The 21,153-nt window shown below is 42.0% G+C and overlaps 2 protein-coding genes across 3 annotated transcripts in view; one reads left to right on the forward strand and one right to left on the reverse strand.

The window, feature by feature from the left end:
* Nucleotides 1-6,792: 6,792 nt before the first annotated feature.
* On the reverse strand, nucleotides 6,793-10,054 carry FOXC2 (forkhead box C2). The gene has a single exon (XM_031950173.1). It carries the CDS (start codon nucleotides 9,239-9,241, stop codon nucleotides 7,715-7,717), a length of 1,527 nt encoding a protein of 508 aa, XP_031806033.1. The 5' UTR covers nucleotides 9,242-10,054; the 3' UTR covers nucleotides 6,793-7,714.
* Nucleotides 10,055-19,450: 9,396 nt separating this feature from the next.
* The window catches only part of MTHFSD (methenyltetrahydrofolate synthetase domain containing), a 48,555-nt gene continuing 46,852 nt past the window's right edge, over nucleotides 19,451-21,153 (forward strand). For both annotated transcript variants that reach the window (XM_012540358.3, XM_012540359.3), the window contains exon 1: nucleotides 19,451-19,535. In XM_012540358.3, the coding sequence (XP_012395812.1) occupies nucleotides 19,508-19,535 (28 nt within the window). In that variant the 5' untranslated portion in view covers nucleotides 19,451-19,507. The remainder of the gene's footprint in view (nucleotides 19,536-21,153) is intronic.

Raw genomic sequence — 21,153 nt, forward strand, 5'->3', positions numbered from 1 at the left:
CATTCAGCAGACTTCCCTGCTGAAGTCTGAAAGGCTATAACCAACATCATATAGCTCCCATGAGAATTCATAGATTTATTAGAGATGGAAAGGCCCTTAGAGATCAGTGAACACTGCCTCATTTACAAAGGATGCTTAGACTCAGAAAGCAGAAGTGACTTACCTAGAATATCATCTAACTTTCAGCCCTGATTCCACAACAATCACTTATAGGAGGGGGATTGTGACAGGGGACAACAACTGCATTTTTGGTAGAATTTTCTACGTTCTCATAATTGGAAGGAACCTCAGAAATCTTCTAGTCCAACAACACTAGAAAAATCTACTACAAATACTTTATGAAGACAACTTTTAGTTACCAAAGCCCTGTTAATCTCCTATTCTAATTTCAGTAATTCTAGAAAGAAAAGCACTTTGGTTTTAAGTGAAAAAATAAGCCATCATCTCCAGTAGTACAAGACTACTAAGATCCAGACTGTATGCATTCTGTATCATTCTTAGAAGTAATAATGAAAGATGTATGGGAAAATAATGGACCCCAGAGAGACAGTCTTTTCAGGTTGCCAATCCCTTGGGAGAAGGCTAAAAAATAATCCTGATTTTCCATCTCCAAATGTTCCAGTACATAGATATTTGGAACATTTGAATCTTAAAACATTCAGACATAATTTGGAGTTTGGGCATAGGCCTGGCCTCTAGTAGAAAAGGGGGAGAGGAAGGCTTGTCTTTTATAGTTGCCAGTGCTTTTTATCCATTTCCTATATTATAAACAAGTGGAGACAAAGCCATAGCTTAGCTATCACTCACAGCATTATTGTATATCAATTGAATTTACAATAAAAGGAATTATGAAGAGCTGAGGGAAAAGGCATAATCTGAAGGACCAATATGGTCTGATAGTATCCTTACACTGGGCTTTTCTCCAGGAAGAATAAGAAAGCTCAATTGAAATGGGCTGGGAAATGTACTGGACTGGGAATCAGGACATGTAGGTTAAAATCCTTGTTGTCCCACGAATAATCCTATGGTCTTAGATTAGTCACCTTCCTTGCCTGCAACTCAGTTTTCTTCCATCTAAAATAAGGGGGGTTGGGGCAAGATCTTTTTTGCTGGGTTAATTTTTACTAGTCCAGTGATTTCTTGGGTATAGAAAATTCATGCATGACAAAACTTCCTCTTCCAAATCATACTGGCATTGGCTCTGTGATATATAATCTTGGAGTTATATAACCTGGGATTAAGTGACTTGCCCAGGGTGACACAGCCAGTATGTGTCAAAGGAAGGCCTTGAATCCAAATCGTCTTGGCTCCGAGGCCAGCTCTGATTCTCAATGAAGATATAAAACTTTAGGAAGGAAAAGAAAGAAATGAAAGAAAACACTTGGGCCTTGTATTTTATGAGTTTGAGATTAAATCCTTTTTTGGGTATTTGGGACTTTTTAAAAACCAAAGGTGCCACCCACCTATAACCTCTATCTTAGTTCTACCTATACACTCAATGTGAAGTGGAGGATGACATTATCCTCTCTTTTCTCTCTGTCTTCCCCTTTCTCACACATTTTTTTTTGTTTAAAATATCCAGAAAATATCCAAGAAAATAGAAGCAGAAAGTATTTTGTGTTGCCAGCTGAATAAAAAGAACCATATTTCACTTGACTTCGTGTAGAAACCAGCTGAAAGGTTAAAAAAAAAATGTGAATGTCCAACTGATGGAAGTAACACTGGAAGAGTTATATAAGAGTGCTTGGGCCAGCTTGCTCATCAGAAAAGAGTACAGGGGAAAAGATGATCTTTACTAACTCCAAAAGAGAGGAAGTGAAAAGAATCCACTGTACAGTGAAGGAGAGGGATAAGAAGGAGGGAGACTAAGAATGAAGTTTTTGCTTTCACCTCTCTAGCACTTTATCTTTTTCCAACAGGAAAAGCTTCAGTCCTACTTCTCTCAAGATTACCTTGGAAGCAGTTGAGCCCCACCCAGGACACGAACGCACCAATTTTCCTGACTGAAGTAATTTCACACGCATGCATTAAGTACACACGCTCTCACTGGCAGTGCTGAAGATACATGTTTGTATAAACATCTATACATACAAACACATAAACATACACATACACATATACATATATAAACATCGATGTGTTTATGTAATTATTTATTATATATGTGTGTATATGTATGTGTGTGTGTGTGTAAAATTTATTTTCTTCAACAATGCATTAAATTGTATGCATTTTGTTTTATGGACATAAAAACATTCTGAAAAAGTATCCATAGGCTTCCCAGTCTGGCAAAGGGATCCAGGAAGCTAAGAATCTCGGCCCTAAAAACAGTAACTGAGCGCAAGAGATTCCCCTCACTCTTCCCTTCTCTTATTCTTTTCTCTCTTTCATCTTTGACACATCTAACCTCAAGAAACGATACGGAGATTAACCCCAGTCTACTGTCCAGGATTGTGGGAACACAGGCAGCTCTCATTCGCTGTCCATTTCTCAGCGTTGATCTAGCCTCAGTCTTACACACAGTAAGTACTTAATAAATGCTTTCTGAATTCAGCTTGGGAGCCTTGCTCTTGGGAAAATCCGTCGCCTTCTCTTCTTCTCGCTGCACAACAAGAATTCGGGAAATGTGAGGGGAAAGGTTTAAAGGTTTAAGATGTGTTATTTTTATCACCCTCCAGTAGCTTTCCAGGACGGCGGAATCACCTGTCTTTGCACACGGTGAGAAACGTTCCCTCCGAGGCGAACTCTTTTCTAAAAACAAAACATTTCAAACGCCTCAGAGAGGTCATTCCGGGCGCCCAGCACAATAAAGACCAGAGCAGTTAATCGAGTCACGGCGTCGAAAGCATGTCAAGTATGTGTGGGGCCGAGACGAAGAATTCGCTGACTGACATCGGATAAATATGCCGCGAAAGGGGAAATATGACGCTCGCTGTCCAAGGAGCACCTAGGGAGCTGAAGCAGCCATCAACTCCTTTGGGAGGGCAGAGGACGTTAGTCTCTCTTGCGTGGGTGATGGCGGTCTGAAGTCCAAAACAGGCTCCAGGTGCTCGAATGGCCTGCGCAGAGCCAGTAGAAAACCTCCTCGAACCTAAGTCCATTACTCACAGTGACACACGCCTGCTATGTTCTGTCAGTCCGTCTAACAGGCCATCCTTCGGTGCGTGTGCGTGTGCGTGTGTTTGTATCGGTCACACAAAAGAAACGAATGATCCGGGACTTGCGCTGTACCTGATTCATGGCTCCAAACCTCCGCAAGAGAAGCGCGGTGGGGGGGAAAGGAGGAGAAAGAAAAGTCTTTCTTCACGTCCTGCGTCATTTCTATTTCGGTGACTTCGGTTAAGGTTATCTCTCCAATTCCTGAAACCAAATCCCTTTGAATCTTCATAGGGGAAAGAGGTGAAAGAACAAATCGACTAGCTAGGAGAGCTCAGTTCAAAGGGAAGATGGGTGCTACTTTTTCTGCATCCTCCACCTCCCCCATCTTTTAATAAAATTCTCAAGATCTGCAACTCGCCTTCTAATAGAAGGACCTATTCAGGGGGCAGGCCCTGTAAGAGATTGTATAAACTGCGGAGGGAAATGGCCCAAACTTTTCCTCTTTCTTCCTATTTTTATCATTTTTCTTTTGTCTCCTGGGAAGCTGAGCAGAAGAAGCGGAGCGCTCGAGGCCTTTCCCTGAAACCATGAAAACAAACTGGAAGAGCCAAACCAGAGACTCAGCCACTGTGCTAAGGGTAAACGTGTCTTCTCCATAACGCTCCTTTTCTCTCTTCCCCTCCCCCTCCCCGCCTCACTTCAAACATACATCATCCCAACTGTTAAAGGACAATCACGTTCCCTTCCTTAGGTCTGGGTGAAGGGAGCCTCGATGCAGACTAATTGCCCTCTAGGCCTGAGAGAAGGCTCCTACCAGCTCACACTCGAACACTACGTTATCTAGGACTGCGGAGTTTGGAAAATTTACCCCGTTTTATCTTTTAGGATATGTTAGAGAAATCCAGAAGTAATTGCAAATTCCTAAAACTGTAATTGTCCAGAACACTGACCTGGAAAAGGACCCATTCTTAACAATGCTTCCGGCATTGTTAGTTAGTTCCGATACTCTGTGCTCATCCGTATTTTTAAGCCGTCTCGGAACTATTTTTTTTTTTTCTTTAAAACTGGCCCAAAGATTCAGAATTTAGAAGCCTAAGGGTTAACTGTCCTAGCCAAAAGAATTATTTCAATTGCCTTCCAGCCTGATTAGTTTCTTTTACGTTTGAATATTGCCCAAGGGTGACTGACTAGAGACTGGCTCAAGTCTCAATACTGCTCTAAGAAAGTGTGGAGAAGTCATCTTCTAATGAGTTCTGCACTTTTACCCCTCACCCCACTTGCAATCATAAGCTTCTTTCTTAGTTTTCCAACGCTCTCCTGCTTCTTCGGTCCAGTGCGATGGCTAAGGAGAAAAGAAATGGCAGAATTGGGGAGGAAGGGGAAAATAGGGGAGGGGGTCTGTCGGAACTGTCCAGCAGAAAGAAAGCACTTCTCATTCAGAGGGCTGCAGTTGTCAGGGATTTCTAGTTGACAACTCCCTAGGTAGAACCCCAGACTATGTGGCCTGAGAACCAGAGGGCCTACGGTTCCTGGTAGATTCCCGGCATCCCCAGAACAGAGTTGAGCCTCCAGATTGGCCCAGTGCAGCTTTTAAATGTTTCCAAGGCCCAAAAGGGAGGGCAGAGGACTTGAGGCTCTTCAGAAATAAAGATTCTTCTAGCCTTCATGTCTGTCACCTGCCCTACCTACTGCTGACTGGGGGGTGGGGGGGGGGCGGGAGGAGAGAGGGGGGGAGAGAAGGGCCTGCTTGTAAGGAATGATGCAAAGTGACTGAGAGAATGATGCAGTTTGTGAGGCCCCAGAAGATCTCCTGCAGCTTCTCACCTCCCCAGAGCTCTAGTCCTGGTCTTTTCAGGGTCCAAGATGTTGCAGGCTACACTGTTTTTAACATATCTGCTGGGCCTTCTACAGGGAACTATCAGCTTAGACAGGCTAACCCTAAGCAGCTGCCATGGCCCCTGCCCCATCTGAGCCACCCATTCACCCAGAGCAATATACATTAATCCGACAGCAGGAATTACTGGGATTTAGGAGAGAAAAAGGACTCTCTGGAATCAATTTTCAGCAGAATTTAACAATCTTGAATATTTTTGTTGTAGCTGTGAGTCTTTTTCTCTGTCATCCCGCTCTTTCTTCTTTCTTCACCCCTTCCCATCTCACTTAAATCTCTCCATTGAATCTCCAGATAATTAAACTCAGAGAGTTTTCCCGGCATCTAATGCAAAGGAAAACTTTCCAGGAGACTAATCTTGAGCATCCCCAGAAACATAAAATTTCCAACACTAAGGGTCTTAGTTATGTTATTTCCTTTTACTGAATGTTTCACTAACTTGAAGAAATAGAGCATCAAACCGAAACTGGACCATCAATTGCCAGTGACATTTTCTCTCCATCCCACTCTGATACACCTGAAACCTACTGATGAGATCTCTCTCCTACTCCCTTAAATAACATTTAGGATAGGAGCACTGTTCCAGTGGTATTTTCTAATGCTATTTTAGCTGTTGCAGCATCTATTCGGCATGTATGCATTTAAAGACGATCCCAAACCAGATAATTTCCCCAGTCGTTTCCAGAAAAAAATTCTATCTCAATCTTGGGAAAATCCATTAAAATAATCATTTTGCCATAGAAATAATATTTTCACAAACACCTTAATATTGGAGAGATGGATTTCACCTGTTTTCGTGGGAATAGGTCAAGATTCTGACTAGAGAAGGGACAGAGGCATTCACTAGAGTAAAGGAAAGTGGGGGAAATTTTTTTCCAGAGAATGAAACATGATAAAATAATCTAATTTCAAAGTGTTTTACACATATTTGGAGGGATCGATAGAACAAAGGAGAAGAAAGGGGGAGAGAATGAAGAGAACTCATAGTCTCTGAGTGTTAAAGTAAGCCCAGAAGGGGGAAATGGACTTCTCAGTTTTTAAAATCTAGAAAATTACTTTTCTAATTAAAAAAAATATATATATATATATAGAAGTGTTTCTGTGAGATGGGGATGAGGGTAGGGAAGGTAAGCGATTTGTAAAAACAAATTAGAAAGTATCAAATACTTCCTATAAGATAGATGTCTGGCTTCAGAAATGGAGCCAGCACTGATTTTGCCACTGAAATGAAAGAGATTTAAATTCTAATGATAGAGCATCTAGGCCTACTCTCGTGCATTTCAGTCTATCATAAAAGTTTCCTAGAACTGTAAGCCCAACTCCATTTAGAAGAACAGGAGAGAATTAAAGCAACCTGGCAGGCTCCATGGTATTTATCATTGTTATGCCCCATTCTCATAAACTGAAGCAATTAAAGTTATCCAGATCTGATGACATTTCTCTATTCAACTGCGCATTTGCAAAATCAGCAATTGACTAATATGCTGTCTTCAAACTGATTTCTAGCCCATTTTTTGGTCTTTGATCTAATTTATTTCCAGCAAGATTTATATGAATGTCAAACTCATTCCTTTTTTAATAAACCAAGAAACCAACCAATAAAATTGAGGCTGTTCCCCCTCGTCTATTGTGTGACCAGTAAAGATAAATAATAAATAAATGGGCACACACATAGATAGTATTTATATAGAAAATGTGCGTTATATATATGCATACACCCATATTTTAAAAAAATAATAAAAGCAGGTGTGGTTTTAGAGCAACCTTTGGGAGATGCAAAGACACAAACACACTGGCCAAACTTTGATCAGGAAAACAACATGGATTTATTTTAAAGTAAGTACAACAGTCAAGACCACGTCAGACAAACAAATGTGAAGCACATTTTTTTTAAATTAGTTTTTTTTTTTTTTTTTAAGGAATGCTCAGGGTCGAGTCTACTATACAAAACATCACACTTTGTAAATAAAAATGACCAGATACTTGACTTCTTTCTCCACCAACAAAATAAATTATTTCCTTGTTCTGTAAGAAGAACGCTAAGTGGGGAAAAAAAAGTCTATTGCATAATTGAACAACAACAATAACAACAACAAAAAAAGGTATAAATCACTTGTATTCAGCTGGGCAGTTAGAGATTGTTGGGGGACATTTAAAAATCCAGTGAACTCAACTTTAAATATTATATTAATGGCTCTGAGTTAGCCTGATTAGAATTCCACACACTTTACAGCACAGTAAGAGAACGTAAAAGGACACAGCATATACATACGCGTATACTCTATATCCTCGCACACAGACCGATGTGCGGCTATAGAGAAAGTCGTATAATGATCGCTATGATATTGGTCCGTAACTTACTTTCTGAGACCCCAGAATTGAGCATAATGAAGCTATTCTGCTTCAAAGGTAAGGGGCTGCTGATTTTTTTTTTTTTAATATACAGATTTTCTTTCTTTCTTTTTAAATATACAGATTGGTTCATTTGGGTTAGTTGTTTGTCTTTGGCAAGTCGGATTGGCTGGTCTGGAATCCCCAAACTGGGACAGCAATTTAAAGTTACCTGCACAAGTCTCAGGGCTCTCTGCTCTCGGGTCCGCTGGTAAGTTTGTCCAAATATTGTTCGTCTCTGCAGCCTTAAGTGTTTGTAAAAGTCACCGGCTGGGGATTGGGGTGGGGGGAGCCATAGAGGCAGGCTGGAGCAGGGGGAGAGGGTTTGGGGAGTCAGTATTTAGTGCAGTCATAGGAATAGGGATTGGTGTGGCGATATATGGAGGGCGTAGATCTATATGGGAGCTGACAGCTCGTGTTGCTGCTCACCTGGTGCTCGCCGAGGGCCGAACTCTCGATTCCCAGCCGATGGGAGTTGAACATCTCCCGGACGTTGGGGAAAGTCTGCTGCTGGGCTGCAAAAGTGTGACCGGGGAGGTGGTTCAGTTCCCCGCTGTGGTTCAGATACCAAGAGGCGGCCTGGCCTGCGGCCCCGCCGCTCTGGGGCGGGGGTTGCTGAGGGGGTGGAGGCGGCGGTGGCGGTGGAGGCTGCGGGTGCCCATGGTGAGGGTGGTGTTGGGGGTGGTGGTGGCCGGAGCCGGCTAGCGCTCCCTCCTGGCTAGCCGCGAGGCCGAGTGTGCTTAGGGGCGATGTGGTGCCGTTGGGGTGATCAGACATGGCCTCCTCTAGAACTGCGGGGCCGCACATGGGCGACGGCCTCTCCCCTCCGGTGTAGAGGCTCATGGCCCGCATGCTGCACTGGTAGCTCCCGCCTGTGTCCACGCCCTGGGGACAGGACTGGCTGTAGGCTGCCGGGGGCGCCTGACCATAGGGCAGCGCTAACGAGGACACCACCAGTCCCGTCCTGCCGGACACCGGGCTCAGGTCCCCGCCCGGGGGCGAAGTTCTCAGGGTCATGATGTTTTCTACGCTGAAGCCCGACAGACCGTTGCCCGACGGGTGATGGTCGGGCAGCGAGCCCTCGGTGGAGCCGGACGGCGTGGAGGCCACGCTGCGGGGGCTGTCCCGAAGTGCGCTGCCGCTCTCCGGGCTCAGCGTCTCCACCTTAGTAATGACTGGCAGGTCTGGTGACGAGGCCTCGCTTTTGATGACCACTTTCTTCTCAACTTCCTTTGGGGTGTCAGAGCTGGAGAGGGGGGCTCCGGCATGGGCAGCGGCGCCTTTGGGCGCTTGGGGGGGCGGTTCCTTGAGGTGCCCCCGCTCCTCCTTCTCTTTGGGCACATCCTTCTTTTTGAAGCGCCGCCGCCGCCGTAGGAAGCTACCGTTCTCGAACATGTTGTAGGAATCCGGGTCCAGAGTCCAGTAGCTGCCCTTGCCCGGCTTCTTGTCGTCCCGGGGCACCTTGACGAAGCATTCGTTGAGCGAGAGGTTGTGCCGGATGCTGTTCTGCCAACCCTGTTTGTTCTCCCGGTAGAAAGGGAAGCGGTCCATAATGAACTGATAGATGCCATTCAGGGTGATCTTCTTCTCAGGCGCGTTCTGGATGGCCATGGTAATGAGCGCGATGTAGCTATAGGGCGGTTTCACCAAGTCCTTGGGCGCCGTGGGCTGGTGGTGGTGGTAAGGCCCGTAGGAGCGGCCCATGCCCGCCCCGTACTGGTCTGGGTGGCCCGAGTAGACGCTCATAGGACTAGCCATGCTGCCGTAGGTACCCGCCGCCCGATAGTAATTCTGCTCGCTCAAGTACGGCACTACTCCCAAGGCATTGGGATCCGCTGACACGGAGTAGCGAGCCTGCATCCTGGAAGACGGCTCCTCCGCGGGCGGCACAGGGACTGCGGGCAGGGGTAGGGGGGAGAGGGGCGAGGGAGGGGGCAAGAGAGCCCCAGAGGAGGCGGGGGAGCCCAAAGCGTCGGTGCGAGAGCAGCTGAGATGGTCTACGGAGATCACCGGAGGGAGTGGGGGAGAGCGAGCCTCGGGCACACGCCACCAAAATCCAAGCGGAGCTCTTTCAGCGGCCCCAGCAGCGAAGAATCAGCATCCTTTGGAGTGACCCAAAGAGGAGCGCCGGCTAAATCGAAATAGATTTAGATCTGCTTTTGGTTCACAGAAATCGAGAGGTCTGGGACGACTTGCCGGGAGGGTCTCAGCCTGGAGCCCGCTTGCTTGGAGGAAGAAGGGGAGGAGAGAAGGGAAAAAAAAAAAAAAAAAAAAAAAGCCAAAAGGCAGGACGAGGGGGGATGGGGTGAGGAATGGGAGAAGAATTTTAAAACCCTCGCCGAAAAGAGCCCCCGGTTCTCGAGAAATCAAGGCAGCTCGCGAACGGAGACCGTCTGTCCGTCTGTGTCCAGTGCGTCTGTCCGCGAGGAGCCAGCAAGTCCGAAAAAGTCAAACTCCCTTTTTAGGGTTTGGGAAAGTTTTCAAAACTCTTCTTGCTGAAAGCGAGTTTTTACTTTCCTTTGGCCACACCCCCTCTTCTCAACTTTAGACCAATCACAAATCAGCCTCGGGGAGTTGTAACCAATCAAGTCCAGGAGCGCTAAGAACACGACGGCGCTAAGACCCGACTCTTCCACACTGAACTGGGATCGTAGCTTCGCGTCTTAATGCGAAAAGGTTTTACATTATTATTGCCGTTATTACATTTCTAATTTTTATTTTTATTCTCTTATTTTTTGGCTGTTACTATACCTAAAGAATCAAGACTAAAATATTGTAAAGTCATCTTTTACCAAACTACTGTTCTCCCTGAAACATGTTCAATAATAATAAAAAAACTACCACCAAAAAAAAAAAAAAAAAAACCCTGATAATTCTTGGATTTATTTGATTATTAATTTAAGAACTGACCTAGAGCACAGATCTCGGGAATCATTTTATTAGTGAATAATTCTAAAAAGAATTCTCTCTCCTAACTCCGGCTTCAACTAAAGTTCACATTTCTCTCATTCTGTGCAAATATCCAAAGGGCCTCCCAGTTTTGCTCTCACGATGTTAATTAAATGATAATTAATCATCCGCAGTCATTTGTCCGGCTTCCAAAAATGCCCGACAAGAATTAACTGTGGGAGGGTTGTTTTTTTTTTTTTTTTTTAATTAAGATCTTATTGGATTTTACTTTTCTCCATATGAAGTGTATACGTGTCTACGTGTCTACGAAGAAATGAAATGGAAAAATATAGTAACAATCCGGAAAATTCGATCAATATTGAGAAATCATTTGAATGTTTCAAGCTATTTCTCTTTCTCCAAAGGCGAAAAAAAATTTTTTTAGGAGTTCAGAAGCGTATTCAAGATGTATCTATCTAGATCATTGCCTCTATTTTTCACTCCTCTCCTATGCACACAAAGCCTGTCAGTGTCGGTTTAAAATTTTTCAACCTTTTATAAAGAAACAAGACAGCTTTTGACAAAATAACTTCTGCGTTTTCTATAGATGTTAATTTTACAACCAAATTGTCTACAGCTTCTGTTTGGTGCAAACCCTGGAGAACGAAGCTGGGGGCTGAGATCTGGATAACTTTTCCTCAGTAGAAAGAAATCCGACTTCCTTGTTTCTGTAATGGTTCCATTAGAGACAATTAAGATCGGGTTAATTAGCGAAGCAACTGAGCGGAGTGCAAATTGGAAGTTTTGCAGGACTGCTAAGAACTAAGCCAGGCTGGTTGTGCAAACAACTGATCTCTAAAGCAAACAAATGTTTTTCAGGAGAAAGTCCCGAACCTTCTTTCCTTCCGAAATCTCTTTGGGATCCAAATATTGAGAGTGAATGGAGGGTGGGATTCAAAGTTGAATTGATGAAAAGGGTTATAAATTCTTTACACTCCTCTATTTTAAATAGAGATAATTGGGTTATATTTTGTTCTTTATCCTAACATAAAAATAAATATCCAGCTGCCTCCTTTCCTCGATCCCCCTCCCCATCACCCTTTGGCAATTTGTTTACGCGTGTGTTTATTTTATTAGCATTAGTCCCATCACACCTTTGTTAATGTGAGCTTCTTTCCTCCTTTCTCCTAGGATTCTATGGCTGAAAGGGCGAAATGTCAGGCTCTTATTGAGGGAGGTTATCTACTTTGGGATGTGTGCAGATAAAGCGCTCCTACTTATTGCTGAAATTTGTACTGTCAGCTCTTCTTCAATTGCATTTTCCACCTCAAAAGATATTTATAGCACCAATCTTTCATTCCCAAGATTCACAAAGGTGGGTAACAGATATTAGGAGATGTTAATTTCTTTCTTCCTTTTAGAATAGAGGGTTCTCTAAAGATAGATGAGGAGGAATTTTGTTTTCATTTTTAGGAAATGTTCCCACTGATAAAAGCAAAATAATGGGGAGAGAGTTTACAGCGAGTTCTTGAGATGTTGATTAACCTCCTTTAGATTTTTTTTTTTTAATGAAAGGTATGAGTACTTTATTTGACTTGACACTCTTAAAAAAAACTGAAGGAAATTAAAATTTCTTTAGAGTTACTGAGCTCCCAGTTCATAAGCAAAGAGGATAAGAGAGAACCCCCTCCCCGCCAACATTCCTCCTCCCACAGTCAACATCACCACATTTGGTGATGGAATTTTAAAGTCGATTCTCAATAAAAAGCCAATTCTAACAAATAATAGTGCCTTTCTCGTGAAGTCCGTGACAGGCACCCTGAATTTTTCGGGAATTTTCTCTGGAAACGCAAAAATATTGATCGATAAACACTCCTGGTTTGGAGACTTCCTGGAATATTATTTTCTCTGATTTTACGAGGTGTTTTCTAACAAATAGCTTTATCACATCATACCTCCTATCCCCAGCACATGTAAAAAAAAAAAAATGTAACGGCTGTGGATGGAAAGTACATGGCAAGTTTGCATTTGTAAGTTTATCTAGTTTTAAACTAATATAATCTTAAAAGTAGAAGGCCTAGTTGCCATAGGAGTTGGGGTGGGGGATGGGGATCCCAACTACCAAAAGACCGAAAAGGTGAGAGAGACATAGTCCTTTTCCCCTGGAATTAGTTCTCTCCCAGTCTCAGTAGGACTCCCAGAAAGATGTTTGTTCAGGTTATTAAAACAACACCTTCCCCACACCTGGAGCTCACAAAAGCTATGCTTTTGACCTTTTTCTTTAACCTGCATGGCAACTTAGAGAATTTCAGAACTGTTAGAGATATTGGAGTTTTAGTCCATTTTCTTATTTTTAACTAAAAATCCAACAAACAAACAGGAAACAAACATCTGCCTCCTCTGCAAAGGTGAATGACCTCCCCAAGGTCACACAGCTGTTTAGCCGTAGAGTTGGTTCTGAAAACTAAGTCTCCTGGCTCGGAGGCCGTGTCTCTTCTTTTCACTACATCCCGCCCACGAAATGCTTTCCAAAGCCAGTTTTCTTCCCCTTTCTTTGAAAGTTCCCTTCATGGACTAAAAGGGGAATCCGACCCTGAAAGAATCATCCGTATCTGAAATAACAAATGACTTTCAAACATTAGCAACATTTCATTTTGGTTCGGGGACGCTGTCTCTCCGTCTCTAAGCCTGGTAGCTGTTCACCTGAAATTGCTTCAGTGGCTGAATTTCTGGGTATTGGCGCCCCCCGGAGGGTAACCTGAGTTATGCTGCAGTTGGGGAGGTGGGGGAGAGAGAGGGTGGAGGATACTAAAGGTTTGTTCCTTCGGTCAAAATGAAGGTGCTGGCACCTTATGGATTTAGCTGGTAATGCACAACACTCTTCGAGCCTGCAAGAAAGACCTCTCTGTCTGTCAGACCTTCTTTTGAGCTCAATGATCGTGTAAAATGGATCGATCTTTCTTTGTCCTCTTTTTTTTTTTTTTTTTTTCTCTAAAGGAAAATCACACTGTATCGTTGCAAATGTTTGTGGAACCAAGACAACTCTAAGAATCACAGGAAAGGGACAGGGGAGGGATTCTGGGTGTTCGACTCCAAGCATATCTAAAGTCTTTAATTGGTAGCTACCTCGGGGACTGGGATTTGAGCCAACGGGTTCTCGGAAAAAAAAAACCAAAAACAAAAAAAACCTTTGCAGCGGAGCTAAACCGAGATCCCCTTGTCAATTTTCTCCTGTTGGAGCTGACGTCGGGGACCCAGGCCTTGAAGGGGGTACGCTGTCGAAGCACATTGGGTGCCCCGAGGGCTGAGGGGAACCCTATCCATTGTCCTCTCAGCTCTGCTCTTTTTGCACGGAATCGATTTGCGGGAGAAATGGATGAAGAAATTTTTCTGTTTATTATACAGTTTTATTTCTCTAAGCAGAAGAGGTTCTGACAGGGATTTGAATCGCAAAACGTGGATCTTCGGCTTCTGGGACAAGTCGGCCAGAAGAGGAATTACCGGGGAAGAGGGGAGGGCTTTTTTTTTTTTTTTTTAATCTCTCAACCTTTTCATTGAATCCTACATTTAAGTTTAAACATCCAATTGTTTTAATTTGACAGTGAAAAAAGTAGTCTTGTAGTCGCAAGAATCCTGACCGAGTCCGGTCGCGATACATTGGCAAAAGAATCTTAACTACTGAACCTACTCTAATAGGGCTTAGTTACACTTGTAACTACAGCCTCCGAGCGATGTTGTGAGGAAGGCGAAATGTAAATGGTAAATCACTACAAAACTGTGAATTGTTATCAGGTTTAGGAAACACTCAATGTTTGTGTTCCGATTCCCTACAAAAGTCTCTTTTGCATGCGCTGAGGCTGAAACTTCAAACTTATTGTCGACTCTGCGAAGTTGCTCGACATTTCTGGGGCGATTCTACTCACTGCACCTTCAGCAAATAGTCTTGCCTCAATTTATGAAGGGGGAAAAAAGGGATGGGGGATCTTTTAGAAGATACTAGCATTGTTCTAGTTCCTCCTGAGGAGGTCGTCTGAACATTAGTGATAAACTGGAAGTCCCTCTATTGGTTTCGGGGTTCTTTTCACTTGCAGCAGCCCATAGCTCTCCTCCTTTTCTCCCCAAATTGGAAAAATAAACAGTGTTTATTCGATCAAAAGGGGGTTAATTTACGGTGTCCGAGTACACAATAATTGGTTTTGAAACTAATAGATTTCTTTCGGTCCAGGCTGGATGGTTAAACCAAAGTTAGTAAGATTCAAGGGAGAAGAAAAGTAATATTTAAACTTCTCCTGTACATTCTACGAATATGTTTAACTTCCTGGAAATTAGAGATTCTTTAAATAGTTAAAATTGAAGATACTATATAAAGGATTGCAACTATGCGTACAGACACAAACACTTAAGTCATACATCATAGGTGTGCATGCCTTATAATTAGAAGGCAGGAATGCCTTTTGAAATATATAGAGACTCAAAGCTCATAAAAGGCCATCTTTTAAATTTCACTGCTTGAAATCCTGTAATTAACCTCAGGGCTTAAATTTACTCCTCCTGGCCTCGAGGTACTAACTTCCCTGGCCTCGAGGTAGTAACTTCTTGGGTGACAACGGTCAGAAAGATACATTAGACCTCTACTCCACTCCCCCTCTTCCCTCACTGCTTCCCGCCCCCCTCACTGCCACGCTACAATTCCCTGAGTTTGGGAAGGAGGATGGAGGGAAACTGAGCTGAAAAGAGTATTTGTTTTTCTGATTCAGAAGAGCCCATCTTTGGAGTCTGGGGGTAGGAGAGCCTTCTCCCAACTAGTGTTCTGCAATCTGAACCAGGATCCGAATTGAACAGCATGAGAATTATGCATCCGATTCTCCAAGCAACCAAAGGGAATGTTAATTGGGTCCTTAGCAAGGAAGACACATGAACTTCAGGTCATTTAGTAAAGAAGTGCCTACAGTGATACCTAATAAGTTCCCCTCCAACAGGGGAAGAGTTCCCCACAATGGAAATCGGTGTGTAACTACTATTTAATGATTAGATTACAAGCACATAAAGAATGCAATTTCAGAAGTACAGAAGAGGGGAAGGATTTTAGAAATCCTTTAATCCAGCCTTCTCATGTTAGGAAAAACAAAAATAAAACATTAAGATCCACATAGAGAAATTACTTAAGGTTACATAATTAGTGACATTTCTCTGAGCTTTGCTTTTCTTGAAAAAAGATTTTCACACACAAAAAGTCAAGTGCTAAAGAAAAGCTTACTTGGATCACCAGGATTAATTATTTTTAATAACATATTCATAAAACTTTAATTTACAAAGTGCTTTAACAAATAGAATCTTATTAGCTCCTAACAACTTTCCAAGGCAGGCAGTATCATCCCCATTTTATAAATGAAGTAACTGAGACTTGGACAAATTGAGGGACTTCTGCAAGGTCACAAGGCAGAAAATTGGGTCTCCAACCTAAAGCTTTTAACTCTCAATCTATTGTTCTTTTCACTAATATATATGAAGACTGTTACCATGATAAAACTTAGAAGCTTAGAGTAAAACTTACAGTATCTATGAGCTAATCCCTAAAACAAAACAATTGAAGCAAAACAAGTACTGAAGATGAGATTCCTCTTTTTCTACCCAAAAATCTATTTTTTAAGCTTACATGATTTTGCCTTTTTTTTTTTTTTTTTTTTTTTTTTTTTTTTGTATCTCCAATGCTTGGTGCAGTACCAGGCACCCAGTAAGGACTTAATAAAAACTTGGGGCGGGGGTTTGACTGACTGCTCTCTTTTTCTATCTGTATCCATGAAAAATAAATATTCCCAATGAAAACTTAATGGTTTTTACAACCATCACACCTCACCTCTCATTGTCCCAGATTTCTTCAATAATATCCAGATAGGCATTCTAGAAAAATTGTGAAAAGTAATTATAATCTGCAAAGAGTGGTGAATGTTGCGAGCTTGGATCAGGTTTAGAATTGAAAGAATATTTTAAACTTTAAGAAATAAAAGTAAATTTGTCTATATCTGTCTCTCTATCATTCTTTCCCTTGATTCATCAAATGCAAAGTGAAAGTTTCTCCAAAATGTCCTTTTATATTCCCTTTTAAATACAAAGAGGTTCTGAAATATTTTCACTTAAGAATACTTTTTGAAAGAGTTAAAAGTAACCTCTTTCTTTCTAACACCACCTGCTTTTTGATATTGACACTGGCAACTTTTCCATGGTATCTCATTACCAGCTTGAACAGCTATGACAGATTGAATATATGGTATTTGAGCTATTGTTTAGAACTGTGTTACCTGCTAAGACAAACAGTTGCCTCAGCATGAGTTTGGCCCTAGGTGATATTGTACCCAACATTAATACATTATTGATATTAGGAAACTGAGCTTTCTTGCAGGAAAAAAATCTTTCCAAAGCCTCTTTATTTTGCCTTGTTAAGAATCGACAATGTTGGCTTTCAGGAAAAGCTGAGCTTCTTTATGGCTGGCACATACACATACAGAGAGAGAGAGAGAGAGAGAGAGAGAGAGAGAGAGAGAGAGACTGCTCAAAGTAAAGTAAAGTCTGACAGATAACCCTGGGATCATTTGAACATTTAAGTCAGTGAGTCAGTGAGTAATTCAAAGGGGTGAGAAACTAGAAGCAACAAGATCAGTTAGGATATGTTTGCAAAGATTCATGATAGTGAGGATGGTATGGCATATTAAAAAGAAAACTCTATGCCCTCCCCTTTAAAAGTGAGGGAGTTAGTGATGATTTGTAAGGTCCCTTCTAGCTTACAGGTTAGGGAATTTGTGGTACTGATAAAAGACTTCCCAGGACTTCCCAGCCTCACCACACAGTTTAAATCATTCAGTGAAGAGAAGAAAAAAAGTCTAATTTTATCCTTATTCATCTAAAATTAATGAGCCAATCTGAATAGTGTAATAAAATGAAAAACAATAGTTTGAAGTTAGAGGACCTATATTTGAATTTACTATGTATTAACTTGTGGCAGGGCAATGAATGACCTCTCTGAACTACAAGTTTCTTAGTAAAAATGAAATCTTTACATCAGATAAGCTCTAAATTGTCTTCCAAATTAAATACTTCTTTGATTCTTGCATATCAGTGTTAGCAGTGTTAGGCAAATTTCATGAGAACTTTTGCTTTAGCTGAGATCATAGTAAATGTGGGTATAATCAGTACAAATGGTATCTGGTTTCTAAAGAGATTTCTAAGCAGTTCTCCTTCTACACTTACCTCTGCCCCCTTTTCACACAGTTACCTCAAGGAACAGAGCTATTCTTTTCCAGCACTGATGTATCTAGCACTTCCTCCTCTTCTCTCTTTCAGTTTTAGCGCCTTACTCCTCTTTAGTCATTGAGGCAGAGCTAAGGAGGAAATGCTGGTCATATTTCTGCACTTTATCTTGAAGCAGGATTCCCAGTTTTTGCACAAGGCAATATAACAAGCAAGATATGGAAGAGCTGGAGAAAGAAGGAGCCTCTGGTAGATAAGTTATTACTTTTCTCAGTCATGAGTTGTTCACTTCTGGGGAGAGAATTTTCTTAGACTAGTAATGCAAAGTGTCATTTAAGTGTCTCCATCCCTCCTCACCTCAATCTTCAACACAAGTGGGATCATCATCATAAACCTTTTTTAGATCTTGAAAGTATTTCAGACAGTATAACTTAATGGAAAGACATCTGGTTTTTAAAGTCAACCATCTTTTCTTTAGATCTTGACCCCGTTGTGAATTATTGGGTGATCCTGGGAAGCGTCTTCCTCTCTTAAAGCCTGTATTTCTTCATTTGTAAAAATAAGACATTTTAAATGGCTGATTTCAAATTTTCATTTTGTCTCTGTAGTTTTGGTGAGTTTATTTTATGCATTCACATGCATATATGTGTGTGTATATATGTATATATCTGTCCTATTATCTATTAATCTGTCTATATAGGTAATCCATCTACTGATCTTATACATCTAGCTTCTCTTTCATCAATTTAATCTTTATTTTCTCCTATCTATATAATGTCATATATCCATCTGGCTAGCTATATATCTAACCCATCTATCTATAGATACATCTATGTTATTCATCTAACCTCTAACTTATCTATTTAATATTGATCATATATCTTGTGAAATATAGGCACAGGACTTTCCAGCGCGGCTCGCCCACATCAAAAAAAAAAAAAAAATTGTACTTTATGAACAAAGCAGAGTTGCAGGAGCTCAAAGAAAATGTAAGATTTGCTCATTTAAAGACATCTCTCCTCCAAACGATCCTATGAACTCCTAGTGCCTGATTTATGAAAAAGTCTCCCAAGTCATCTCGGTCTGATCAACTTCACTTGTACCGTGAACCCAACGTGTCATTTCGGTCCTTCAAGAACGGAGGATAACCACGCCTTGTGTATCTATCCATCCATTGACCAGTCCATGTAATCTATCCAGCCTTCCATCTCAGCCATTTAATCTTTTTTTTTTTTAATGTGAAAACTTACTTTTTTTTTTCTCATTTACTCCTTTTTTTTTATTTAATAGCCTTTTATTTACAGGATATATGCATGGGTAACTTTACAGCATTAACAATTGCCAAACCTCTTGTTCCTATTTTTCACCTCTTACCCCCCACCCCCTCCCCTAGATTCAGCCATTTAATCTTAATCGTCTCCACTGAATCTCTATCATTTCTCTTTTCATTCATCTTCTCTCCATAGCTTCCAATGCTATTATCTATCAATCCGTTTATTGATCTATCTGTAGACCTAGATTATGGATCCACCGTCTATTCCCTTCCCTTATTCTATTTTATCTGTCATCTCCCTTAATTTCATTTATTATCCATCTACCCGATTGTCCACGTGTCTATGAGTCTTTGGATCTATGTATGTCTCTATGTATGTATCTACCTCCCTCCCTTCTTTTCTCCATCTTTTCTCCAGCCTTGCCTAACCCTCTATGTAAGCGTTCCTTTATCGCCCTCTGCTGGAGAACTCCGTTTCTTATTCCCTTGGATTAAGACCAGACCGAAAGGAGGCACTCGCGGGCAGCACAGAATGCATTTAGATTATTTTTGTCCTCTGTGGCTTTCTGTACAGAGCGCGAGCTGTCTGTCTTCTTTTCTCCGCCCTTCCTGGAGACAGACTGCGGATTAGAAAGCGCCGGGGGCTACGACGTCATCGCGCGCGCCAATTTAGAGCCCCGCCCTTCTCCGGGCGTCGCGCCGCCGATGACGTTGCAACCATGGAGCCGGCCTTGCGGCTGGGAGCAGGTAGGACACCTGCGGGCTGGGGCCCAATAGGTGGAGGGGCCGGGACCGCTTCCCCGAGCCGCCGGCTCTCCCCGGAGGGGTGAGGGGGGGAGTATCCTCAGTCTAAGAAGGACTAACCATGAGAGCGCGCAAATAGCGCTGTGAGGTTCGCGAAGCGCTCTCCGCACACCTGCGCTCCTCACGATAGGATTTCTAACATCTCTTTTACGCAGCGAAACTGAGGCGGGGCTTAAGTGCGGCCTTCAAGCTGAGGGGGAGGCGGGGGATCTTCCGCGCCCCGCCCCCACCGCCAGCCGCTTCCCCTGCTGGGAGTCCGCCTCCCAGAGGTAGCAGGGAGAGAGGGCAGCTTTGGAGCGCAGGTCTGACTCGGAATCCAGAGCCTGCCGGGAAACCGGGCTGTGCTCCTCGGGAGCGCCACGGGCAAGCTTATGTGCGTGTGCGCCCATAGGAAACGGCTTATGGGCAGAGATGCACGGACGTACATACGCGTGCGTATGCATATATCTATATGCACTTCTATAGCTTATTTATAGTAACTTCCTAGTTATATCAAATCTCCGTCTGCACGTCCGTGTCCATACGCACACATGCATGTGCATTGTATGACTTTGGGTTATCTCTACATGCACGTGCATGTGTGCTACATGTTTATAGAGATATGTCTATATAGACACATATGTGTAACTTGTTTATATATAACTTCCTAGTTATATCAAATCTCTATCTGCACGTCCGTGTCCATACGCACACATGTATGTGCATTGTATGACTTTGGGTTATATCTCTACATACACGTGCATGTGTGCTACATGTTTATAGAGATATGTCTATATAGACACATATATGTAACTTGTTTATATATAACTTCCTAGTTATATCAAATCTCTATCTGCACGTCCGTGTCTATGCACACATGTATGTGAATTATATGAATGGGTTATATCTCTACACACACGTGCATGTGTGCTACATGTTTATAAAGATATGTCTATATAGACACATATATGTAACTTGTTTATATATAACTTTCCAGTTATATCAAATCTCTATGTGTCCATACGCACATATGTATGTACATTGTATGACTTTGGGTTATATCTCTACACACACGTGCATGTGTGCTACATGTTCATAGAGATATGCCTATATAGACACATATATGTAACTTGTTTATATATAACTTCCTAGTTATATCAAAATATCTGCACATCCGTGTCCATACGCACACATGTATATGTGAATTGTATGACTTTGGGTTATATCTCTACATACACATGCATGTGTGCTACATGTTTATAGAGATGTCTATATAGACACATATATGTAACATATATAACTTTCTAGTTATATCAAAATCTCTATCTATATGTCCGTGTCTATACACACACACATGTATGTGCATTATATGACTTTGGGTTATATCCTCTACACACACGTGCATGTGTGCTACATGTTTATAGAGATATGCCTATATAGACACATATATGTAACTTTTTATATATAACTTCCTAGTTATATCAAAATCTCTATCTACACGTACATCGTGTCTATACAAACATATGTATGTTCATTGTATAACTTTTAGTTATATCTCTACATACACGTGTATGTGTGCTAC

This window comes from Sarcophilus harrisii, chromosome 2 (assembly GCF_902635505.1).
Source record: "Sarcophilus harrisii chromosome 2, mSarHar1.11, whole genome shotgun sequence".
Taxonomy (NCBI): domain Eukaryota; kingdom Metazoa; phylum Chordata; class Mammalia; order Dasyuromorphia; family Dasyuridae; genus Sarcophilus; species Sarcophilus harrisii.